This window comes from Callospermophilus lateralis, unplaced genomic scaffold (assembly GCF_048772815.1).
Source record: "Callospermophilus lateralis isolate mCalLat2 unplaced genomic scaffold, mCalLat2.hap1 Scaffold_805, whole genome shotgun sequence".
Taxonomy (NCBI): Eukaryota; Metazoa; Chordata; class Mammalia; order Rodentia; family Sciuridae; genus Callospermophilus; species Callospermophilus lateralis.
The window spans coordinates 375,774-403,497 of record NW_027516097.1 but is presented as its reverse complement, the minus strand read 5'-3'; the positions used below and the strand labels follow the sequence as shown (position 1 = coordinate 403,497).

General features: G+C 37.6%; 1 protein-coding gene across 1 annotated transcript in view; it reads right to left on the bottom strand.

Annotated features, from left to right (window-relative positions):
- Positions 1-21,732, bottom strand: part of LOC143389820 (secretory phospholipase A2 receptor-like) — a 61,953-nt gene extending 40,221 nt beyond the window's left edge. Inside the window, 6 exon segments of the mRNA XM_076842609.2 lie at positions 363-557; positions 8,585-8,728; positions 9,188-9,301; positions 12,703-12,876; positions 21,336-21,509; positions 21,630-21,732. Coding sequence (XP_076698724.1) covers positions 363-557; positions 8,585-8,728; positions 9,188-9,301; positions 12,703-12,876; positions 21,336-21,509; positions 21,630-21,732 — 904 coding nt within the window.
- Between the last annotated feature and the right edge of the window lie 5,992 nt (positions 21,733-27,724).

Below are 27,724 nucleotides of genomic sequence, written 5' to 3'. Positions count from 1 at the left end.
TTGGCATATGTGGAGAAGTTACAAAGTTTCTGAACATGTATTTAGTAAAAATCCAATGAATTTGCATTCTTGAATACTATTGAGAACCTTTAAATAAATGTGCCCAAAACACTTTTAAATAGCTTAAATTTCTTTTCAACTCCACTAATAAAACATTACTGTGGTCTGTGGTTGTGGCTCAGTGGTAGAGCGCTCACCTCGAACATGTGAGACCCTGGGTTTGATCCTCAGCACCACAAAACAATAAATAAATAAATAAAATAAAGGTATTGTGCCCAACTACAACTAACAAATAAAATATTTTTTAAAAAAGTTACTGCATCATGTTTCATTCTTCTTAAATCTAAGGCAAAGATACTCACCATCTCTAAGGAGGTTTACAAGGAACTCCACCTCTGCTAATGAAGCTATGTCTATTAATGTGCTGCTATCAGACTGGCAAGAATGCAAAGCCTCATTCCAGGTTTTTTCTTCTTTCTGAAGTTTGTAGCAATTACGGTTGTAGGGATTCCAGCCAGGCTCACAGTGGGTAGCGTGATATTTCCAAGCATCTTTATCTTTTTTTCAGCAAAAAGCAATGTAATTTTCCACAATTATTTTTAACATGACTTATTACTCTTTATTTAAATTGCCATCAATATGATTACTTTGAAAATGTGAAAATCAAAATAAATGCAATGACATATAAATTGTGGAATTTTAGATCCTCAGAATTGAGAAGGGCCTGGTCTCTGATCTAGATCTAGATCTAAGGTCTAATGAATCTCAGCTCCTTATTTTCCAGATGAGAAATGAAAGGCACAAAGCAGTAGGAGACTTTACAAAGATCATGTACAACAAAAGCTGAAAGTCAGGGCTAGTTAACAGGGTTAGGAATGATTTCACTGCTATCTGGGGAAGAAAACATTCTTTTAAAATTGCTTCTAATTGTTGAACTCTGACAACAATTAGAATCATAGTCCGAGAATGTAGAATATTTAGACATCATCCGGTGGTTTTCAAGTTAGGAAACAAAGCCACACAGAATCCTTTTAAAATATGGAGTTTTAAACCTCAGTCTAAAGGTACGATAAAAAGGTGAAGGAGGAACTTTTTCTTACGGAAGCAATAGTAGAGCCAAGCAAGAACCTGGTGTGGCAGAGCAAGATGGTGGTTGAGGGCTGGGATGCAGCTCAGGGGTAGAACGCCTGCCTGACATGTGGGAGGTGCTGGATCTGCTCCTCAGTATGTTCGCTCTTGTGTGCTTGCTGTGCACAGTCCCCCCACCCCAAAGATGGAGATGAGTAAGATCCTCCAGTGATGTTTCCCCACAGACCACAAAGCTGAACAGCTATTCATGCACCAAACTACCTTCACAAGAGCCAAGGAAATCAGATGAGAGACTCTAGGCCCTGCTTTTAGTACAAAATGAAAGGGCATACTGAAGAAGGCAGGAAGGAAAGTGTCACCTCTCTCCAACTCCAAGCAGTCTGGCATGTAAAGAGATGCCTCCCGCTTGGGGGAAGTAGAGAGAACCATGTTCGAGGTCTTCAATTTGAAACCCAATACCAGGCCCACCATAGTGAAACCAGTGACCATGGCCCCTATTGCCAGACCAATTCCTGTGGACTGACCCCCACAAATTGTTAGGCTGACTGTCTCCACTAAGTTTCCTCCAATCTCCAGCAGCAGAGCAGGGAACAGGACTCCCTTCTTGGGGAACAGGGCATGAAAGCTAGCACAGGGCTTTGTGTTGGAGCCCCAGTGCCAGGCCCACTGCAGTGAGACCCAGAACCTCTTAGAAACTGAAGACCTCATTCACAGGCCACAACTCCTAGATAGAGCCTCTGCATCAGCCCCAGCATCAGCCGGAGATCGGTTAAGTTTTGCCTGCATCATCTCTGGCTGTAGAATGAAACGGGTACACCTATCTTCTTCCTGAGAATGTAAGGCCCCTGCAGCTATGAGACTCAAGTACAACCTAGTTTAATTCAGCCTTGGTGTCTTCCACCACCAGTCTCAGACAGCAGCTATTTTCTTTTCTTTTTTGGGGTGGAGTGAGGTAGGTGGATACTGGGGATTGAATTCAGGGTCACTCAAACACTGAGCCACATCTCAGCCCTATTTTGTATTTTATTTAGAGACAGGGTCTCAGTGAGTTGCTTAGTGCCTTGCTTTTGCTGAGGCTGGCTTTGAACTTGCAAACCTCCTGTTTCAGTCTCCCGGGCCACTGGAATTACAGGCTTGTGCCACCTAACTCGGCTAGCCAGCACTGCCACTGAGGGCAGTGCTCTCAGATAGTGATTTAGAACTGCTCATGAACTAGAAAGACCTACATCCCAGGGGCACAGACTCATGTTTTGGCCTGTTTCTCTGCCATCTGTGGTATGGGCCTCAGAATACCCCTGAGACTGTGCAGGCCTTTGCAGCTATGAGACTCAGGTGTTAAGCTTAGTGACAGTCTTAGTGGCCAAGGCACTGCCTTCACAACACTACCTCAACCTTGGGCAGTATAATATGTGGCAAAATGCCATTGACTGTGGGTAGGAGAGGGCAGTAAGTACAAGACTTTGCCCTAGACCTCAGTGCTAATTTGGTGAACCTTAACACCAGGCAGATCCTGTGGGTTCATCCCCAGGCCTGTCTACAGATGAAGCCTCTGGAACAGCTCCAGTGCCAGAGGAAGATACATGGCCTCAGTCTATTGTATTTCTATTCTAGTTAATGGCAGAATAGGCCACAAGTCCACCTCATCAATAGGCAGCCCATAGAGTCAGCCTTGCTCCTATCCAATTTGTGTTGGTCTTAGTGGGCTATGGGCTCAGGATGTGATGCAGCTCGGGTGGCCACAGGTATGACATAGGAACTTGAGGCTGGTTCATCTACCTGCCTAGGGCCAGGTAGAACCTTGCAGTGTAACCACAAGGCCAGTAAATGTGGATGAGGCATCTGGGGTTATTGGTGTTCAAGAAGGACTTGAAAATGCTGAAAGGGTAGAAAGCTTACTCAAAGAAATAATAACAGGAAACTTCCCAAACCCAGAGAAGGATACAAATATCCAAGTACAAGAAAGTTAAAAGTTACCAGTCAGATTTAACTTAACCAGAGCTAGCCCAAGGTGTTTTATAATCAAACTCTAAAAGGTGAAAGATGAAGAGAAGATTCTCAAAATTGCAAGAAAGACAAACAGCACATTGGAGTCTCCCAATTTACTCAACAGCAGACTTCTTAGCAGAGACCTGGTAGACCAGGACAGAGTGGCCTGAGATTTTCATAGTACTGAAGGAAAAAGAAATTAAAAAAACTATCTTCTGAGGATACTGTACCCAGCAAATCTATCCATTAGAAATGAAGAAGAGATAAAGACATTCCCAAATGAAAACTTGAGAAAATACAATACTACGAGATCTATTACACAAGAAATGCTAAAGGAAGTTCTTAAAACTGAAAGAGACATTAATGAGTAAAAGTATTTATTTGAAGGTAGAAAACCTACTAGTAAGAGTATATAAACAATTTCAGAATGTTCTCATATTTTCTCATATGGTAAGTATGGTGTTAAACCATTCATATCTTTAATATAAAAACTAAAATTCAAAATGTTGAAAAATAATAACTACATTAATGTGTTAAGAGATAGGCAATATAGAAAGATGTAAAATGGGCTATCAAAAAATTTAAATGTGAGGAGGGGGCTGTGAATGTGTACTTTTCTTAGTAGAATATTTTCTCTTGTTCTTTTGTATTTTGTTCTGTTCTGGTCTTTAAGTTGGTTAAAATTAAAAATAACTTGTTATAATCAAAAGTTATGTTTTGTAAGCCTCATGGTAACCACAAAGCAAAAATCTATAATAGACAAAACAAAATAAAAAGCAAAGAATCAAAACACACTGATAGAGTAAATCACTTAACCATAAAGGAAGACTGTAAGAGAGGGAGAAATAAAGAATTACAACAATACTAGAATACAAGTTATAAAGTGATTGTAGTAAACTTAGCTATCAATAATTACCTCAAACATAAATGAATTAAATTCTCCAATTAAAAGACATACAGTGTCTGGAGCAAAAAAGAAAAGAAAACAACAACAACAACAACAACAACAACAAAAAAAAAACAGAAAACACCAAGACCCAAACATACGTTGCTCACAAGAAACTCACTTTACCTCTAAGAACACATATAGGCTGAAAGTGAAGAGATTGCTATGATATGACATGTAAGTAGAATAAAAAAGAAAGCAGGAGTAGCCATATTTATATAAAATAAAACAGACTTTAAATAAAAAGCAGTAAAAAGAGAAAAGGAAAGTCACTATATAATAATAAGGGGTAGCCAGGCACAGTGGCACACAACTGTAATCCCAGCAACTTAGGAGACCGAGGCAGGGGAATTGCAAGTCTGAGGCCAGCATCTGCAATTTAACAAGACCCTGTATTAAAACAAAAATAAAAAGGGCTGAGGATGTGGTTCATCAATATATGGAATGTGGAAAAACTGAAAGTTCTCTTTTTAAGATCTACAACAAGACAAAGTTGCCAATATAGTCACTTTAGCCAATATAGTCTTGGAAGTCCTAGCCAGAGCAAGCAGGCAAGAGGAAGAAATAAAGGACATCCAAGTTAGATAAAAAGAAATCAAATTTTCAGTCTCCAGAAGACATGATCTAACCAAATAACTTTTAGAACTAATAAATGAATTCAATAAAGTTGCAAGATAGAAAGTCAGTATATAAAAATCAGTAATGTTGCTTTATGCCAATAATGAATTATTTGAAATAGAAATCAAGATAGCAATCTTTCAATAGCTATCAAAAAGCCTTGAAATAAGTTTAGTCAAAGAGATGAAAGATATCTACAATGAAAATTTGAAACATTGATTAAAGAAATTAGAGACAAAAAGTGGAAAGACATCTTGTGTTCACAGCTTAGAAGAATCAGTGTTGTTATGTATTGCATGAAATGATTTACAGATTCAGTACAATTCCTATCAAAATACCAATGATATTCTTCAGAAAACTAGAGAAAACAGTCCTCAAATTAATATGGAAACAAACAAAACTCCAAATAGCCAAAGTCATCTTGAACAAAAGAACAAATCAGGAGGCATTACACTGTTTGATTTCAAGACATACTACAAAGCTATAACAATCAAAACAACATGGTATTGGCATAAAAACAGACACATAGACCAATGGAACAGAAGAGAGAACGTAGAAATCTACCCATGCTTCCATAGCCAACTGGTTTTTGACAAAGGTGCTAAGAACACACATTGGAGAAAGGACAGTCTTTTCAATAAATGGTGCTGGAAAAATATCCACATGCAGAAGACTGAAACTAGACCCCTATCTCTTACCTGTTACAAAAATAAGCTAAAAAAATGAAGACTTAAATGTAAGACATGAAAGTACTTGATGAAAAAAGGAGCAATGCTTCAGGACTTCGAAGTGGACAAGCATTTTTTGGTTGAGACCTCACAAATATAGGAAACAAAAGCAAAAATGGAAATTACTTCAAACTATAAAGCTTCTGCTAAGTGAAGGAATTAATCAACAGAGCATAGAGAGAATCTACAGAAAGGGAGAGATATTTGCAAACTGTGCATCTGACAAGGAATTACTATCTAGAATATAGAAGGAACTCCAAAAATTCAATTAAAAAAACTAATAACTTGATTAAAGTGGGCGATAGGGCACAGTGGCACACACCTATAACACAGCAGCACAGGAGGCTGAGACAGGAGAATTGTGAGGTCAAAGTTAGCCTCACCAAAAGTGAGGTGCTAAGCAAATCAGTGAGACCCTGTCTCTAAATAAAATATACAATAGGGCTCGGGATGTGGCTCAGTGGTTGAGTGATCCTGAGTTCAATAACTGATACAAAAAAAAGTCTAGACTTTGGGCAGGGCTTGTGGCTGAGTGGTAGAACACTTGCCTAGCATGTGTGAAGCACTGGGTTAGATCCTCAGCATCACATAAAAATAAAATAAAAGTATTGTGTCCATCTAAAACTGAAAAAAAGGCAGTAGGTGTTCCTTATTCCCATGGAGCTAACAGTTGGAGATAGAGAACTTAAAAAAAAAGTGGGCAATAGATCTAAGTAGACATTTCTCAACAGAAGATATCCCAATGGCCAACAGACATAAAAAAAGTTTAATATCACTAGTCACCAGGAAAATGCAAATCAAACCACAATGAGATATAGCCTTGACCCGATAAGAAGGGCTATTATAATAAAGACTAAAGAGAATCAATACTGGCAAGGAGGTAGAGAAAAGGAAACCCTTGCATACTGTTGTGGTGAATGTAAATTAGTACAGCCATTAAGGAAAACAATATGGAAGTTCCTCAAAAAATAAATATATAACTACCACATGATCCAGCAATCCCACTAGTGGCTATATTTCCAAAGGAAATGAAATCTGTATGTCAAAGACACATCTGTTTTACATGCTTATTGAAGCACTATTCATATTAGTTAAGAAATGGAAACAACCCAAGTATCCATCAACTGGCAAATGGGTAAAGGAAATGTGGTGAATGGAACAGAATACTAGTCAGACATAAAAAGGATGAAATCCTGTCATTAGGAACAACATGGATGGAACTGGAGATCAGTATGTCAAATGAACTAAACCAGGCACAGAAAGACAAGTACTGCATGAACTCACTCATATGTGGTTTGTAACAAAGTTGATCTCATAGTAGTTAAGAAAAGACTGAGGATTACCAGAGACCAGGGAGAATAGGTGGGAAGAGATGGGGAAAAATTGATTAATGGGTGTTGAATTACAGTTAGATGGACATGGGAGGAACTGGTGTTTTTGCACCGTGAGGTAAATGTAGTTGATAATGATTTATTGTGCATTTTGAGAAACTGTAAGAAATAATTTTGAAAGTTTTACTGGGAAATGAAATTGGCCAAATTACGTTGTGTGCATATGTGAATAAGTAACAATGAATTCCACTAATAAAGCTAGAATGCACCAATGAAAAAAAGAAATGATTTGAGGAGGTAGAGATTTTAACCTGATGTCAATGCTGTGCAATGTGTACATGTATCAAACCATTAAAGGTTGCCCTGTTAACATGTACAATTCTTATTTTCTTTATGTTCCAGTTAAAACAAACAAACAAAAACCCTGGGATCCCAGAAGCACAGTGTGAAGATACTGGACTGAATCATCAGAAGAATTTCTTGATCTCAAACAACAGCATATACTGCAAACAAACCTAATGCCACTATTCCCTGTCTGCTCTTCTTGTCTCAATTAGTAGATTAGAAAAACATAAAACAGAAGAAAGGAGGCAGGGGAATGCAGGAGGGCATAAGAAAGAATGAAAGGATGAAGAAGAAGGACATGGACAAAGAAAGGTGAAAGAAGGAAGAGACAGAGGGAAAAGGACAAAAACAGCTGGAAGCATTTTTAGGCAAATTCTTGAAAGAATGGAAAAATCCCTATGGGGAAAAAAAACGACAGGGTCCCTACCCCTGTTGTACATTATTTGCAGGCTGAGCTATTTAAAGGAGAATAACAGTTAAAACCTGATTGTAAGGGGCAATATTTAAACATGACAATTTAGCTTTTTTAAAATGTACAGTTGTTTCTAATTATTCTTGTAATGATTCTTTTAAAAATGGTTATATTTTTATTTCTACTTTTCAGTTAAGACATTTATTCCCACAATAATTAAAAGGAGGTAATAGACCTTAAAGACAGAAACAGTTGGGCTAGATTATAATTTGGTATTATTTAAGTCTTAATTATACAATTTTTTTGTGTTATTTTTAGGGGGAGGGTGTTACTAATAAGAGATACAGATGTGGTACAAAATCGAGAAGGGTGTAAAGTTATAATTAAATAGGGGTATTTGGTTCTGCTGCAGAGTAGGGTGACTACAGTTGAAAATAATGCATTAGTCTTGGGATACAGCTCAGTTGGTAGAGTGCTTGCCTCGAATGCACAAAGCCCTGGGTTCAATCCCCAGTGCGCGCGCGTACAAACACACACACACACACACACACACACACACAATGCATTGTATATTTCAAAATAGTCAGAAGAGGGATTTTTGAATGTTCTCACTACAAAGAAATGATGAGCATTTGAAATAAAGGATAAGCTAATAATCCTGATTTAATCATTATGCAATGCATAGATGTATTGAAATATATTGAAACACAACAACATTCTATCTCATAAATATGTACAATTATTGTGGGTCAATTAAAAAATTAACAAAAAAGAAAATTAATGAAGTAAATGTTTAATTTCTAGGGGAATCATAAATAAAACTCAAATCTAGATTAGCAAAAAAGAGCAGGCATGTAATGCAGAATGATTAAAGAACGCAAATTTTTTAAAAAGAGGAAGAAAATATTTGCCATGCTCAGGTTGTTTCAGCTTTTAGTAAAAGCTGAAATACATCTGTTAGATTCATTGTGCTTTTGGAATTACAGATATTATCTAGTTACACATTTTTATTCATAAAAACATAAATCAGCTTTAGCTAAATTTAAATTATGAATTAACAAAAATAGAGGAATTTGAATATATTGAGAGGATGAGTAAACAACGTGCAAGAACAAGTTAAAACACTTACCAACTATTTCCTGATATGTGTGGTTTAGATATTTTTTACATATATAAGGCAAGGTGAACTCACAGTCCCTACTCCTCCAGGCATTTGACATAAATGTATTAAATACTCCACAGCGATATTCAACAAATGGATCAACATTCGTCTCTGAAAATACAATGTGTGTGTTTCAAGTGAGTTCAACACACACTGAAATGTAATTTTAGCATCAAAAGATACTTCTCAAAGATGGTCAAGCCTATTAGATATTATGATTTTGCAGCTAATGTCCAGACATGACAATTAAATGATTTCCCAATGATGGCAAAAGAGCCAATTTCACTTTAAAGTGATTTTTTTTTTTTTGCAATTTGTTGTTATTTCTAAAAACAGCAGCTTGAAACTGAACTCTAACCCACATTCTCCTGAAGCCTCAGCTAAATAGCTTACCTTCCTGGCCTCTACCTTATTTGTCTGGAAAAACTTGCCTTACAGGATATTTAGTTAGGCTAAAAAATATTTATAAACCACTTCGAGAATAATGTCTTGTATGTACATGGGACATGCTGCTGCTTAAGGCCACAGAATGATGCCACATGTCGAAGGTAAGTAAAACACTGTGGGTACCTGTGTTCCAGTTCAGATAGGTAAGTGGGGTGCCATCAGACCACTGCCAGCCTGTGTTTTTATCCAGCTGATTCAAACCTGTCCATACTTCTACTGCTTTACCACTTATGTGCTCTGAAAAGAAAATCATGGAATTAGAACGTTTTCAATGTTATACTTCTGTCTTGTTTTCCTATTCCTGGTTCATGGAGTCATTAATCAATCTTAATAACAGGATGGGGTTTAGGTGCTACTAAAACCCACCCTGATGCTTTAGAGGGACAAAAGCAAACCTCCACTGTTCTCAGAAACCCAGCAATCTCCTAAAGTTCACCCTTGGCTGTCAATGTTTCATTAAAGCATCCAAAAATGTTGTCCTTCAAGGGTTCTCAATGTACTCAGGGGTGCATTGTTAAGGTTCTGAAGCCATCTTATTTTCAATGGGTTCATGCATTTAAGACTTTTAGAGTGTAGATGAGGAAGTGTCCAGGGCCACTCCCAGAAAGCCAACGGAGGCAAGTCTTTAAATTTCAGAAGGTGTGCTGAAGTACAGCAGAGCAGGGAGAGCCAGTCAGAAATGTGTGGCCAACAGAAGCAGCAAAATGCAAGGGACCAGAGAGCATCCAGAGGGATCCCCATCAGGTGTGGACTAAAGCCACATGCAATATGTTAGGGTTTAGCTATTAGATGTCTCAAGAACTCATGTGTGAGACAGTACAAGAGAGTTTACAGGCAAAATAATTGGGTTATGAGAACCTTAACCTAATCAGTGCATTAATTCCTGATAAGATTAATTAGGTGGTAGTTGTAGGCAGGTAGGGTGTGGTTGGAGGAGGTGGGTCCCTAGAGGCATGCCTTTGGGGTATATATTTTGTCTTGATTGAGCAGAGCGCTCTCTCTCTCTCTCTCTCTCTCTCTCTCTCTCTCTCTCTCTCTCTCCCTCCCTTTCCTGGAGCCACGTCCTCAGCTGCTTTTCTCTGCTATACCTTTCCACCATGATGTTCTTTGCTTTGAACCCTGAGGAATGGTTCAAACAGAGACCTCAGAAACTGTAAGCCCCCAAGTAAACTTTTCCTCCTAAAATTGTTCTTGTCAGGTCTTTTGGTCACAGCAGTGAAAAAGCTGACTAAAACATTTGAGGCTGCTCCCACTACTTAGGTCAGAGACAGTTTATGGCAGGCTAGATCTGTGGCTCCTGTGGTTAACCATTGCATCACGCATCTCATGTTTTAATTACCCAGGTTATGAGATTAGGGTATTCACATAGCAAGTCTGCAGCGTCCTCAGTGATTGAACATGGAATCTCTTCCTAATGCTGATTTAATTATTCCTTTCAATAGCACCATATAACCATTAACAGGTTGAAACAGGTTTTGTGATGACAAGAAATGTATTGAAAGATGCATTGATGCCAGGTTTGGTGGTGCACTCCTGTAATCCCAGCAGCTTGGAAGGCTGAGGCAGGAGGATCGAAAGTTCACAGCCAGCTTCAGCAAAAGCTACGTGCTAAGCAGCTCAGTGAGATCCTGTCTCTGAATAAAATACAAAATAAGGCCGAGGATGTGTCTCAGTGATTAAGTGCCCCCTGAGTTCTCTCCCTAATATCCCCGCCCCCCCAAATAATGCATTGACAAAACAGGGAGAAATTTCCATAATTCATATCTAGGCAAGTGCCAAGTGATTTTTTAAAGTAATCTAATTAAAATATAAATTATTCTTGAATTTTGAATGTCCATTGTGCAATTGTTTTATTAACACACATAAAGGCATTCTGCAATTTATGATCTATGTTTAAAGTTCATAGTCTACTTATTTTTACAACTAAATTGACCCTCAATATTGTAATAACAAACTCAAATGTAAATTCCTTTGGATATTGCTTGGCATACATGACAGCTTAGATAATTCTTTATTCCCATAGTTAATGATCACCAGTGACTAGCAAGAAATATTAGATTATTCTCATCATTAAAAATAGGTTAATTAGAACAGAATTCTGTCTTTATGAATAGACTTTTGTTTTACTAAACAACTTTCAAAGTCTAATTACAGAATTGAGGAATATAAATCAAAGTCTCTGACATTTTATTTTCAAAAATAGTTATTGAAATTCAATGCATAATTCCAAATCTTCTCACAAGATATCTTTGCAGTTAAGATAGATAAAACTAATTCATAAATGGTGTGCAAAATTTTACATAAAACCAGTCCAGATTAATAATAATTTTGGAAATTGGTGTTTTCCTCTAATATGACTCACTCAAATCTGGGGGGAAGGGTAGGCATGCACTGTTTATCCATTTGTACCAATTCTTCTGGAAAATGTTACTGACTTTCAAAAGCTTTTAAGTAAGGGTGCCTCCTCTTCCATTCTGGGAATCCACTTCTATAAACTATTACAGAGAAATAATTGTGGAACTATGAACAATGAAATGTGCAGGAATGGTTAATAATTGTAACAAATAAGTAAATAAGATAATTTTATCTGTCTCTAATTAAAAGGAGATTACACAAATACATTACTGCCTAACTATGCTACTAGGTAATCATTAACAATTATGATGTATACTCTATATTTACAGACACGGACACATGTTTCTTATAGGTAGGCGAATGAAAAAGGCAGCTTACCCACTGTGTGCATGGTTGTTAAATGGTTAACACACACTGAGAATTCATTATGTGTGCTGGGCACTTTTCTAAGACATCATCTTACATTATAAGATGTAATCTCCACTAAGCAGTAGGTACTATATTATTTCCTCTAGATAGTGGAGGAATTGAGGCACAGAGTGTTTAAGTGAGTTGCTTGAGTAAATCTGTTAGTAAGTGGTAGAGGCAGGATTCAATCCCATGCAGGGAGCTCTCTGGTCCCTGCACCTATATTATGTGCAATAGCTGCCTCATACTTTCATATGATGCCATTTATTCATATATGCTATGTATGTCCCATTTATTTATATGTTTTTGCAAAAGGACATGATTAACTCTGGTTTATAGAACTATAAGTAATTTTTTATTTGCTTTTCTTTCTGTATATCTGATGTAAAAAATATTTTCATTGTCCTACATGTGTAATAAAATTTGAGGAAAGAAGTGTCAAAAACTCTTAATGAAAGTGACTAATTTTTTTTACACTTTTTAATGTTTCCAAAAAAAATTAAAGGGATTCCCAAACACATTTAAACTATAAAAAAGTAAAAGAATGATTTAGGGAATGGGTGAAACACAAGTCTTTCTTGTTAGTACAAATCCTTTGACATTTTATATTATTGTCTTATACTGTTAGTTCACATGTGTCTGTTTTTGCTTTTCCCACTAAAATGTTCAATTCTTTGGCATCTTCCAGAAAGCCTAGTATGTACTGCATGCAGTGAGTGGCAGATAAACTGTTAATTAATAGAGTACTTAATAATTTATAAATGGAATTCAATGACTAATGTCTTCAGAAGAGACATTTTTGCATATGTGACCATAACTGTTAACAATAATCATTTTATCATACCAATATTAATGTGCGTCATCCACCTACTTACTCCTTATGAAATTTTCTTCACTTTCATCTGCAATACTTAATAAAGCACTTCCTTGCATCTGGCATGAAGAATGTGCCTCAGTCCAAGAGAGAAATGAAAGCAGGTTGAATTGGTAGCAAATGTGTGAATTGAGGTCCTTCTCCAAGACAGCATCACAACCTATCTCTGTAGAGGCTGGAAAAATCCATTTAAAACATTCACTATAGTGATATTTTATCCATACAGACATATATTTCTAAGACACTTTTGAATGGAATGAGTCCAACTTGAAACCTCTAAAACATATCTATTCTTGATTAGGTCTGTTAGATGAAAATCTGCATTGTTATTTCATTGATGTCTTACAGTTAAACTTTTTCAAGATTTACCTAAGGATATTCAAGAAATTATCAATAAAGAAGCTCTGATACATTCAAGGAAAATAATAAAAATTGGTTTTAAAAGAAGGAAATAGAAGTGAAACATTGATAAAAAATAAAATCTGTATTCTTTGGTGAGTAATCATTTACAGCTCTACATCAAAAGCTTTGTGAATTAAAATGTATATTGGAGACAGACACAAATGTTGTTTCAAAAGATTTTTCTCTCTAAATACACAAGTGCTAAGTGGAATACATAGAATAGAATAGTTACATGAGTCAATAGTGAACACAAATTTTCAAATAAATATCAAGCACAGGAACCTTGATATTTGAATAGTTCTTTCAGCCAAGAGGAATAGAAGCAAAAATCCACTTGTAAGACATTGGCCAAAGATTGCATAGTATGCCTGAAAGTAAATTTCATGAAGTATGAAATGTGGATCTGAAATCTAAAGTTTCTTGAAATAACAGAAAATGACGTCCTAGTTTGGGTGCTTTTGCTAAAATGTTAAATTAAGCCCCAAGATAGAGTAAGCAGACAAAGAATTTCAGACTGTAGAAAATGTGATCCATCTGATAGCATGAATATAGCTGATGGACAGGCCACCTACTACAATATAGAACATCCTTTCCCAATTGTGGTCCTCAGAATAAGATGAATTCAGAGTTTCCACAAAGTAGATCCAGGCCATAATGCACATGGGTGTCCTCTGGGAAATTCCCGGTGTGTATTAGCCTATTAAAGAATGAAATGTTCTACAGTTCAGGTAATTTTAATTCAGTATTCTTTAAGCTTATTTGATGGTAAAAGCCTTTTTAGTTTCTTTTCCCCATGCTTTATTAGGTGGTTCTCTTGGGAAATGTGGAAAGTTTTTTTTTTTCATATTTGGTTACAACACACATTCCCCAGAACTGAGTTAGATAATCAGAAGTTATTAAATCACATATAAATCTCAGGTTGTCTTTAGAATTTCCTGGCTGATACATGTATTTATTGAAAGGTCCAAAACTGAAGTGGGCAGAAGACAAGACTATCACAGAACAACAGATGAAGAAAGAAAAGGGAAAGAGAGAGGGAAATTAGTAACCATTTTGCCCTGGTGGCTGAAATTTCCCCATGAGATGGAATCCTTAGAGATGGTCTTCAGCTAAAATGCTAGGCCTTCCTGTTTTTTAGAGCTTAGTTCTGTCATGTTCTTCCAGTGCAGCAGCTGAGACCACAAGGGGGAGCAGGGAGGGAACTGTTATTCAAATTAAGGGTGCAAATGATTCATGTAGCCAGATTATTTTTTAAAATGTAGATTGTCAGTCTCAGAGGTTCTGAAACAGTTGGTCTAGGGAAGGATTCAAGAACATGTCTTTAAAACATGTTTTTAAAACATGGTATCCAAGGCAGACGCTCCAGGAAGCAAATACCAGAAAACACTGTCTTAAAGGAAAAAAATTCAAAGCCCTTTCTAAGGAGGGCATGTCCAAGTAGGCCTTGGCTATTAGAAGAGAGTAGAATGTTAGAAAAGCAAATCTGAGGGCTGGGGTTGTGGCTCAGTGGTAGAGCGCTTGCCTAATATGTATGAGGCACTGGGTTCAATCCTCAGCAGATCTGAGAGGAGGCTCAGTCCTGGTGAGTGGGGTATCTGCTTCTCATCTGCTGCCACGGAGACTTGGCAATAAATCCTAATAAGCCTCCAGACCTCAGCTAAATACATGACAAGAAAAGTTCTGCATGGCATTTCAATTGATCTCATTCCCATTTTTCCCCCCAAGAGTTAGTCTGGCTCTATCAATATGGCCTTTTGTAGAACCTACCTGAATTCTACATACTCAACAGTCAAGGTTAAAGGTTTGCAGGTGATTGTGTCTGTGCTGCACACCACATGGCCCAGTTGGTGTTAGGTTTTTCTTGGTTTTGAATTCTCAAAGTTATTTGATAGAGAAACTTCAGACAAATATTTGCAATAGGTGTTCATATACTCCTGATGAGTCAACTCATTTGTCATTGAAATTTGGCTTACCTGAAATGTAAGGATGTGTTCTTTTGTGCAGGTAGACACAAATGCTGTCTGTTTCCCTAGATGGATGGAGTGTCACTCCACAGATCTCACTGGAAGGTTGTTAAATACAAGTCCAGGCATAGCAGTGAGCACTGTTCTGGGTGGCTCTGCTCCCTGTCAGGACCAAAGGATTTGTTTCTCCAGTTGCCAAGGGACAACCCTCAGCATTAAACCCTCTTCAAGTGTTGCCTTGCTGAAGAGTCTCTTTGTCCAGTGTCACTTCTCCCTTCCCTTCTCCACACCATGACTGGTCAAGGCAAGGACAAGACCCCCTTCCCAACTAGGAGCAACTTGGAAGGGACACACCAACTTGAGAACTCCTCATCATGTTGGTCTAGGGGTCATCAGACTACATGATATCTACCTCTGTGCGCTTCTGCTCTCTTCCCTTCCTTTCCTCATGATCTCATCCTGAGAGGATTCCCAGGAGACTCCCTGCATACTAACCTCTGCCTCAGAGACTTCTCTCCAGGACCTACCTGCCACAGGCTCCTTATCTCTCTCTTTCTAAGCCACTGAAAATGCAAGACTGAAAGTCCACGTCTCAATATGTTTAATTATACTGGAAAAAAATTTAATCTAAGGGATAGAATCATCATCATATTTCTTTGCATATTTGGTTGTCTTTCTATAATCTTTTCTGTCACTGAATTTTGAACTCCTTGAGGGAAGTTGATTGTTTGCTAGAGATGATCAAAATCATTTGCATGATGTTGTAGGTTGGAGATCTTTCCCCTCCAAGCCACCTCTGTTGCAATGGGCTGAGTTGTTTTCATACCAACCCTGATTTTACTGTGAATTATGGCAGATATCAGCCTTTCCTTGCTCTTAAGTGTGGCTTCTTTTTCTTTCCTAAGGATATAGCTTCGCCCTTGTCCCAGGTGTACTGTTTCTTGTCACTTTTTAAAATCGTTGCATTTTTTAGAAAAATGAAGACTGGTACTATCAAAGCTGCTATTGAATGCCAACTTGTAAAGTTACTACTTTTTGTCTCATTTTGGTCCTCCTGGACTCAGCAAATAGTTGCTGGGTGTCTGTTGCCTATAAAGTGTCCTGCTGGTAAATCTCGTTTAACAGCGTCTACAGGCAGAGGCAGGATCCTTGCAATGCACTTTTTGAATGCCTTATACACTCCTTGGAAGGCAGCTCTGATCATAATTGAAATTGGACGATTCGTTATGTGACTGCTTGTTGATCCTCTGTTCCTCTTGATAGAAGCATTAGGAAAGCAGGAAGCATGTTCTACCTTGTCCATTCTATCCTTTAAGCTTCCTATCAGTATTTAAAGGTTGTTGGGTGGAGGAGGACCTGTTATCAAAGGAAGCTGAGAAGTAGTAGTCTTCAAGGAAGAAAAATGAGTCTGCCTGTGTTACAAAAACCCCAGGCAAGAGATGGTATCAATTTTGTTATGTGTTGCTCTATCTTTGAATATGAAGATTTAGCTCATTAGTGACTTTATGGTGTCTTATTTCAATGAAGGAGCCCAATCATCTGTCCCCTCTGTGCCTGCATCCAACAGAGGAGCATTGCCAAGAAAAGTCCCTCCACCCATCTCATTTATCAACCACCCCTAATACTCCCTGGAAACATCACTAGCTTTCCAAGAAGCTTTCTCTCCAGCACCATGCTACCCATTTCACACCTTCCCTATTGTCCAAACTGCTCATTCTTTCTTTCTCCTCTACAAAGGGAAAGTCACAGCCACTAGACTGGTTTCTCTACTTTTCTTCCATCACCTAATGCAACTAATGGGCCTGCACTGTACCCTACCTCATCTCTCCTAGAGAAATTGTCTTTATCTATAAAAGGCCAATCTGTGCATCTTTGATCTGGACCCTACTTCCTTCTGTCTTCTGAGAGATCACATGGCCTCTGCCAGCTGCCTCACTTTCCTGTATTTTCAATGTCTTTAGAGATCATTTTCAGATGCATTCATAGATGGTTCAGCATCTCTCATCCTTAAAAAGCAAGAAATCACAATGAAGACAACTACACCACCAGTACCACCACCAACAACAAAACTCCTTACCTTGGCCTCCCTATCCCAGTTACTGCCTTCTTTCCATCTCCACCAGTCTCATACTATAATAGACATATGATTTACATTTCTTCATTTCCTATTTATCTGAAAACAATTTTATTAAAATATAATTCATATACCGTATAATTCACCCATTAAAACTTTACAATCCATTGCTTTTTTTTTTTGTATATTCAAAACATTTTGCAACCATAAATGCCATCAATTTTATTTATTTTTACTGTGCTGGGGATTGAACTGAGGGCTGCATGCATGTCGGATAAGCACTCTACCACTGAGCTACACCCCCAGCTCAACACCATCAATTTTAGACCAAGTTCATCACAACAAAAAGAAACCCAGTACCCACTGGCAGTCACTCCCCACTTTCCCTTCGATCTTCCTCTCTACCCCCAGCCCACAAGAGCCATGAATCTAGTTTCTATCACTAAGGTTTGACTATTTTGGACATTTAATATAAATGGAATTATAAAATATGTTCTCTTCGTGACTGACTTCAGTCACTTAGCATAATGTTTCAAGAGTTATCTTCATTGTAATATGTACCAGTATTTCTTTTCTTTTACTTCCCAGTAATATTCCACCATAGGGCTATATCACACTATATTTATGTGTTCATCAGTTGGCAGACATTTGTATTGTTTCTACTTTTGGCCTGTTATAAATTTGCTGCTATAAGTATCTATGTACAAGCTTTGTGTTGGCATGTTTTCATTTCTTCTGATTATATGCCTAGTAGCAAAATGCAGAATGATAGGGAACTTTATATTTAATCTTTTGAGGAACTGACAGGTTGTGTTACAAAGAGCTATATCTTTTACAATCCTAGCAGTAGTGGATGAAGTTCCAATTTTTCTACATCCTCACTAGCATTTATTATTATCTCTCTTTTTGATAGTGGATGTGAAATGTTGTGTCTGTGGTTTTTGTTGAATTTTCCTGATGGCTAGTGATGTTGAGTATCTTTTCATGTGTTTATTAGCCATTTGTAAATCTCTGGAAAAGTGTCTATCCACTTTTTAAAATAGAATTATTTGTCTTTCTATCGTTAACTTGTAATAATATATTCTAGATATAAGTTCCTTGTAAGATACATAATATTTGCAAATATTTTTCAAAGGAAATATTTTCTATTTCCCCAGTGGAAAATATTTGCAAACATTTCTCCCTTCTGTAGGCTTTTGTCTCATTTTCCTCCTTTTGTTTTCCAGTGTTGGGACTGGAACCCAGGGCCTTGTGCATACTAGACAAGTGCTCTACCACTGAGCCATATACACAGCCCTTCTTTCAAGTTTCTTGATAGTGTCCTTTGAAGTGCAAAAGTTTTTTCACTCTGATGAAGAGAGACATAATAGCTTCTCTGATTCTTGTTGGAGGCTCAGGTGAAGTTGGCAATTAATGCACTGACATTGGTATCAATGTGCTCTATCATATCAAAATCATATCAACTGAATAAGGTTCAAGGGCCATCAGGTCATTCCAGAGACTGGTATTCTAAAAATATCTCAAATCAACTGTGACTCTCCAGCTTTGTAGGGCATCGAACCCCGAGAGACCAAGAATGGCCCCAAATGACCTCTGAACGAACCCAGAGAGATTCCTATGCATCATGCTTATTCCTGAAGATCTTTAATCACACCCTTCACTGTGGTGTGTGTGTGTGTTTGTGTGTGTGTGTGTGTTCATCAGTATTAAGTTTTGAATTTAAATCAATTAGAATCAACTTAAAAAAAACAAAAAAACCTCAGCATCGTGAGAAAAGATTTCCATGTGAGAAATGTGAGATGAAATGCAGAAGTATGAACCTTTCCTCTCTGTCCCATCCACTTGTTGACTCCATGGAAAGAGCTATCATTTTGCTCAGATTTCAGTCTCTGACACAGCATTTTGAGTTATGTTGGCCACCTGGAACCGAAAGTAACAAGAAAGGAAGAAACTGGAACAGCAGTTCAGCACTGTCCACACAAGGTTATGGTAAAGGTCAGGAGAGGGGAATCTGGCAGTCGTCAAGTAGAGGAAGCTTCTAAGCTGTTGGAAGCCAAGCAAAGAGATAGTCTGGGGGGTGAAAAGTCCTGAGCCCCATGAAACCCAGGCTTCCACTGAGAAGATATAATGGCTATAAGTAACAGAGCTTTTCTGAGAATCTTAAAAGAATACTATCAGTCTTTTTCTTTTGTTTTAAGTCACTAGTATTAGATCCATGTGAAATATGTGTTAATTCTAGTAGTATTGGTTAGTTTATTTGGTTTTAATGACATCTACTGGAGTTAGAAATAGAGAAGATAATGCAAGTAATGTGACATCTGGTTAAGGAATTGAGGGTGTGTAGGGATTCCTTGCATGTGCATCTGGATGTGAGATGGATATGGATGCAGAAAGTTGGTGATCTGACACTTATTAAATGACAAAATATTGTCATGCTTGTAGAATAGCTAATGTCCCAAGCACCCTGCTACCTCAAACTTCCCTGCACCTCTTCATTCACATTCCAGCAGCTCGGGGGTTAATACCAGCAGTGGGCTTCTAGAACTCCAAACCCCACACTAAGATCTCTACTTGGATTGTTTAATAGCCTATACCATATTGGTTGTTAACTGTCCTAATGTCACCCTATTCATAGATGTGTGTTGCATGGAATTACCTGCATCCTATGAATTCTTTGATGATGAATTATCTGCATCAGGATCACCTAAGGCACTTGTCAAAAATGCAGATACTTGAGTCCTGAATCCTGGACTCTCTGCATCTCTAGAAGAGCAAGCACTTGCATTTTTAACTATGTCTCAGGTGATTCTAGAACATCTTATTAAATATAGTCTGCATTTTCTGGCATAAAGCCAACCATAGAGCCATGCCTTCCATGTAGATGCCTCTTTCAAGGGAGAATCCAAAGTTCTAAAACTCTTGGTATTAACCACTGTGCTTAGCCTAGTGCTTGTTGATAGGCAATAAAGAGGAAGGACCGTTGATTGAGACGTGTATGCAGAAAAGATAAATTAAGTTTGATGATGATGGTGGTGGGAGTGGCAACAAATCCCTATGAGTGCATACTGTGTGCCAGGTGCTGTAAATCCCTCAGATGGATTAACTAATGGAATCCATACAATAACCCTAATAGGTAGTCTATTATCTCCATTTTATGGCCAAGGAATCTAAAACCCAGAGAGACAAAGGGAACTTCCTAAAATCTCATTGTTGGGAGGAAACAGGACTCTAGTGTTGGCTTATCAGACTTCAAAGCCTATCATTCTTTGTATTTACTAAGCCATATTGGGTCTTAGACTAGAAAACAATTCTATAGATAATTTGTAAATCAGATTCTTTGGGCTTAATCTCTTCAATTAGTTTTTTTTTAATTTCTCATTTCATTACATAAGTGGGGGGGAAGTAGGCATGAAAGATGAAGAGGTTCTAAAAACTATACTCTGACTTGCAGGAGCAAAGATGGAAGAAATGGAATAGAGAAAGCAGAAAGTGTATATAAATATTGTCCAATATGTAGGAACAATTAGAAACCTTTATGTTAAATAAAAATAAGATAAAAATTATAAAGCATTAATTTTAAAAAAAGAACTTTGCATCTGTCACTAGAACTTGAAAGTCAAGTTAAGAAGATAAAGGGATTTTGAGGCTATAGCTAGAAAATAAATAGTAAGGAAAGGGAGACAATTGAGAACCCATTGTGGAGAAATAATGAGGGAACTGTGATTTTATGTAAAGATCATCAAGGGGCCAGTTGACGCCTGGACTTGACAATGGCCAAGACAAGCAGTATGGATGTGGGGAAATTAGGGCAGCTCAGAAGAGGCAGTGGATTGAAAGGATAACTGGGCTTTATGCGCATTCAGGTTTGTTTTGAAGTACCCTGCCAGGAAGCTGGGATTAATGAGATCACAGAGTATTATAATTTGATTCTGGTTAAAGCATCCTTATGTACTGAGCTTAATGAAGAATGACTAATTAACATCTTTTTGAATGTAAGGGGGGAAAAGGGAATATGCATCTGAATTGTTTTTTCCAAGGCAAAAACAAGCCCCAAATCAAGATCGGGATAAATGGAATCAGGGTGCTTATTCAGACTTCAATACATCAATGCTGGTGCTTTTCTTTAGATATGCATGCTTTTTATTCATCCTTGATTCATTCATGACATACAGAGAAGACTAGATTTATTCTTACTGGGATCTGGGCAGAATCCCCACTTCTCATCTCTTTTGTATCGGCTTGTGGTGGCACACCAGAGCAAGTCACCTTCCCGGCCTTCCCGGGTGCATTTGTGAAACCACTGATGGTTATACTGGAAGGGAAACATTCATGGCATCCCATAGGCATTCTCTTTGATTGTATACATGTCTAAGAGAAAAAAAAATGACAAAGTCAGATAAATACAGTATCAGCATCATCTCCGCACACTGTCATCTTGTTATGCATTTTTATCGACTGAAATCCTCCTATCTGCAGGCACTAACTAACCCTCCTGAGCCCCCAGGTCCTCATTGTCCAGTGACTGTAGAAGAGCCAATTCCAGGCCTGGGTTCAGAGGAAGAACTGTTAAATGGTTAGCTTGTACATTCATCCACTTGTTTATTTACAACAGTGGGCTGCTACGGTAGCACAGAACTTGTGAATGGATGAAAAGGAAAATTTAATGAAGATTTTACTTCAAAGTATCCACCAGTTCCCCAATACACTAGTGTTGGTATTTAAACCTCAATGGTTTCATAGGAATTTATTAATTTATTCATTCAATAAATATTTGGTGAGCATTTAATGTACCTTGCACTGGGGATATCTTAGTGAACAAAACAGAAAAATTCCTTTTCATGAGGAGTTTCTGCTTTAGTGGGGAGAGACAAAGGGAAAGCAAAGAAACAAACATGATAATTTCAAGTCATTGTAAGTGCCATGAAGATAAATAAAATGGGGTAAGAAGACTGTGCAAGCATGTGCAAATGTGCGTGCATGAACGTGTGTGTGTGTGTGTGTGTGTGTGTGTGTGCACCAATGTAAAGTCAACCTGAATAAGAACTGGGTAAAATGGGGGTGTTTATTGTGGAAATATTTGTGCCAGCAAAAGGAACAACAAATGTAAAGGTGTAGAGAAAGGAGTGTGTGGGGTGAATGAAGAAGAGCAAGGCGGCTCAGGGGAAGGGTTGCAGTGAAGTCTTGGAGTGTCTACTCCCGTAGGACTATCTGCCATGTTGCTAAGGACTTTTCCTTTTACTCTGAGGGTGGTGGAGTGTATGGTGAAAGGTCACAGGCAAGTTTTGAAAGGGAAAGTGACAAGATTAGATTTCCATTTTTAATTTATTTTAATTTATTTGTTTATTTTATTTTTTTACTGGGGATTGAATTCAGGGGCACTCAACCACTGAGCCACATACCCAGCCCCCTCTTTTTTGGTATTTTATTTAGAGACAGAGTCTCATGAGTTTCTTAGGCCCTGGCTAATTTTCTGGGGATGGCTCTGAACTCACTATCCTCCTGCCTCAGGCTTCTGAGCTGCTGAGACAGATTTCCATTTTTAAAGAATCTCTGGGTGCAGTGTGGCAACCAGCCTAAATGGAGAGAGAGTGATGGAGGCCCATTGGCTAGAAAGATGACCACACAGATGTGGTCTGCTGGCTGTGTTCTCAATACACTGCAATCATCCACCATCCTTTGAGTTAAGAAGGAGTCAACAAAAACTTCATGACTCAGCTGGGGCTTCCTATGGTAGGGGGCATTAAGGCCACCCTTAATTTAGTCAACAGGTCCTGGACAAAAGGGTCAGCTATGGAGATTCCCGTCCCTTTCCCAGAGTTGGCAGGGGCTAGACTGAGCTCATAGCCCACCACCAGCCTTAGCAGTTACATCTGTTAGGAGCCAGAGGCGTTTTGGGACCAAATGCTTTGGTTTCAATCCCCTGCCTTCTACTCAGAAGCATATATTGCTGGGTCTTCTGCTACCTTTCCTAACCTCTACTATCCCCCCTCACCTCCCCTCCCATCTTCTCTCTCTACCCCATCTGCTGTAATTTTAATTCTCTCCCTTGTTTTTTTCTTTTTTTTCCCTTTCCCCTCACAATCTCTTATATGTAATTTTGTATAACAATGAGGGTCTCCTTTCATTTCCATGCAATTTCCCCTTTCTCTCCCTTTCCCTCCCACCTCATGTCTCTGTTTAATGTTAATCTTTTCCTCCTGCTCTTCCTCCCTGCTCTGTTCTTAGTTGCTCTCATTATATCAAAGAAGACATTTGGCATTTGTTTTTTAGGGATTGGCTAGCTTCACTTAGCATAGCTGTTCTAATGCCATCCATTTCCCTGCAAATTCCATGATTTTGTCATTTTTTAGTGCTGCGTAATACTCCATTGTGTATAAATGCCACATTTTTTTTTATCCATCCATCTATTGAAGGGCATCTGGGTTGGTTCCACAGTCTAGCTATTGTGAATTGTGCTGCTATGAACATTGATGTGGCAGTATCCCTGTAGCACGCTCTTTTAAGGTCTTCAGGGAATAGTCCAAGAAGGGCAACAGCTGGGTCAAATGATGGTTCCATTCCCAGCTTTCCCAGGAATCTCCATACTGCTTTCCAAATTGGCCACACCAATTTGCAGTCCCACCAGCAATGCACAAAGAACCCTTTTCCCCACATCCTCCCCAGCACTTGTTGTTGTTTGACTTCATAATGGCTGCTAATCTTACTGGAGTGAGATGGTATCTTAGGGTGGTTTTGATTTGCATTTCTCTGACTGCTAGAGATGGTGAGCATTTTTTCATGTACTTGTTGATTGATTGTATATTCTCCTCTGAGAAGTGTCTGTTCAGGTCTTTGGCCCATTTGTTGATTGGATTATTTGTTATCTTATTGATTAAATAGAAGATGACCTTAGAAGATGGAAAAATATACCCTGTTCATGGATAGGAAAAACTAACATCATCAAAATGGTGATATTACCCAAAGTTCTCTATAGGTTTAATGCAATGCCAATCAAAATCCCACCGGCATTTCTTGTAGAAATAGATAAAGCAATCATGAAATTCATATGGAAGAACAGAAGACCCAGAATAGCAAAAGCAATTCTAAGCAGGAAGTGTGAATTGGGCGGTATAGCGATATCAGATTTCAAACAATACTACAGAGCAATAGTAATAAAAACAGCATGGTACTGGTACCAAAACAGGCGGTTGGACCAATGGTACAGAATAGAGGACACAGAGACCAATCCACAAAATTACAACTTTCTTATATCTGATAAAGGGGCTAAAAGCATGCAATGGAGGAAGGATAGCATCTTCAACAAATGGTGCTGGGAAAACTGGAAATCTATATGCAACAAAATGAAACTGAATCCCTTTCTCTAGCCATGCACAAAAGTTAACTCAAAATGGATCAAAGAGCTTGATATCAAATCAGAGACTCTGCACCTGATAGAAGAAAAAGTTGGCTCCGATCTACATATTGTGGGGTCGGGCTCCAAATTCCTTAATAGGACACCCATTGCACAAGAGTTAATAACTAGAATCAACAAATGGGACTTACTCAAACTAAAAAGTTTTTTTCTCAGCAAGAGAAACAATAAGAGAGGTAAATAGGGAGCCTACATCCTGGGAACAAATTTTTACTCCTCACACTTCAGATAGAGCCCTAATATCCAGAGTATACAGATTGTTTCTTTTGCTGAGAAGAAACTTTTTAGTTTGAGTCCATCCCATTTATTATTTCTTGATTTTAATTCTTGTGCTATAGGAATCTTATTAAGGAAGTTGGGACCTAATCTTATATGATGGAGATTTGGACCTACTTTTTTTTTTCTATTACATGTAGGGTCTATGGTTTTATTCCTAGGTTCTTGATCCATTTTGAGTTGAGTTTGTGCATGGTGAGAGATAGGGGTTTAATTTCATTTTGTTGCATATGGATTTCCAGTTTTCCCAGCACCATTTATTGAAGAGGCTATCTTTTCTCCAATGCATGTTATTGGTACCTTTGTCCAATATAAGATAATTGTAATTTTGTGTTTTAGTCTCTGTGTCTTCTATTCTGGTCTACCAGTCTGTTTTGGTGCCAATATCATGCTGTTTTTGTTACTATTGCTCTGTAGTATAGTTTAAGGTCTGGTATAGAGATGCCACCTGCTTCACTCTTCCTGCTAAGGATTTCTTTAGCTATTCTGGGTTTCATATTTTTCCAGATGAATTTCATAACTGCTTTTTCTATTTCTATGACGAATGTCATTGGGATTTTGATTGGACTTGCATTAAATCTGTGTAGTGCTTTTGGTAGTGTGGTCATTTTGATAATATTAATTCTGCCTATGCAAGAGCAAGGTAGATCTTTCCACTTCTAAGGCCTTCTTTGATTTCTTTCTTTAGTGTTCTGTAGTTTTCATTATATAGATCTTTCACCTCTTTGGTTGATTCTGAAGTATTTTATTTTTTTGAAGCTATTATAAATGGGGTAATTTTCCCATTTCCCTTTCTGAGGATTTGTCACTGATATACAGAAATGCATTTGATTTGTGGGTGTTGATTTTATATCCTGCTACTTTGATGAATTCATTTATTACTTCTAGAAGTTTTCTGGCGGAACTTTTTGGGTCTTCTAGGTGTAGAATCAAATCATCAACAAATACTGCTAATTTGAGTTCTTCTTTTCCTATGTGTTTCCCTTTAATTTTTTTCGTCTGTCTAAGTGCTCTGGCCAGTGTTTCAAGAACTATGTTAAATAGAAGTGGTGAAAGAGGGTATCCATGTCTTGTTCCAGTTTTTAGAGAGAATGCCTTCAATTTTTCTCCATTTAGAATGATGTTGGCCTGGGGCTTAGCATAGATAGCCTTTATGATGTTGACATGTTCCTGTTAGCCCTAATTTTTCTAGTGTTTTGAACATGAAGGGGTGCTGTATTTTGTCAAATGCTTTTTCTGAATCTATTGAGATGATCATATGATTCTTATTTTTAAGTCAGTTGATGTGATGAATTACATTTATTGATTTCCATATGTTGAACCAACTGGCATCCCTGGGATGAATCCCGGGAATGATCATGGTGCATGATCTTTTTGATATGATTTTGTATTCAATTTGACAGAATTTTATTGAAAATTTTTGCATCTATTTTCATTAGAGATATTGTTCTGAAGTTTTCTTTTTATGCCTTTGCCTGGTTTTGGAATCAGAGTGATATTTGCCTCATAGAATGGGTTTGGAAGTGCTGCCTCTTTTTCTGTTTCCTGAAATAAACTGAAGAGTATTGGTATTAGTTCTTCTTTAAAGGTCTTGTAAAACTCTGCTCTGTATCCATCCGGTCCTGGGCTTTTCTTGGTTGGTAGACTTTTGATGGCATCTTCTATTTCATCATTTGAAATTGATCTGTTTAAATTTTGAATATCATCCTGATTCAATTTGGGCAAATCATAGGACTCTACAATCAAATATCAAATTTGTTGATGCCTTTGATATTTTCCATTTTATTGGAATACAAGTTTTCAAAATAATTCTAATTATCTCCTATATTTTTGTAGTGCAAGTTTTGATATTTCCTTTTTCATCATGTATGTTAGTAATTTGAGTTTTCTCTTTCGTTTTCTTCATTGGACTGGCTAAGGGTTTGTCGATTTTATTTATTTTTTCAAAGAACCAACTAAAAGTTGTTTTGCTAACAAAATGTTACAAAAAAAAAAAAATGTACAATTTTTTTAATTGTTTCTTTTGTCTCAATTTCATTGATTTCAGCTCTGATTTTAAATATTTCCTGTCTTCTGCTTTTGGTGTAGATTTGTTCTTCTTTTTCAAGGACTTTGAGATGTAATGTGAAGTCATTTATTTCTTGAATTTTTCTTCTTTTTTTTTAAAAAAATATTTTGTTTTAGTTGTAGTTGGACACAATACCTTTATTTTATTTTTGTGGTGCTGAGGATCAAGCCCAGTGCCCCACATGCACTAGGCGAGCACTCTACCACTGAGCCACAACCCCAGCCCCAACTTCTTCTTCTTTTAAGGAATGAACTCCATGCAATGGACTTTCCTCTTAGAACTGCCTTCATAGTGTCCCAGAGATTTTGATAAGTTGTATCTATGTTCTCATTCACCTCTAAAATTTTTTAATCTCCTCCTTGATGTCTTCTGCAACCCATTGTTCATTAAGTAGCATATTATTTAGTCTCCAGATGTTGGAGTAGCTTTTATTTTTTATTTTGTCATTAATTTCTAGTTTCACTTCATTATGATCTGATAGAATGCAAGGTAGTATCTCTACTTTTTATAATTTCTAAGAGTTGTTTTTTGGCATAGTATATGGTATCTATTTTAGAGAAGGATCCATGAGCTGCTGAAAAGAAAGTGTATTCACTTACTGAAAGATGAAATATTCTATATATGTCAGTGAAGTCTAAGTTATTGATTGTATTATTGAGTTCTGTAGTTTCTTTGTTCAGCTTTTGTTTGGAGATCTATCCAGTTGGGTAAAAGGTGTGCTAAAGTCATCCCAAATTATTGTGTTGTGGTCTATTTGACTCTTGAACTTGAGAAGAGTTTTTTTGATGAACATAGGAGATATATATATATATATATATATATATATAT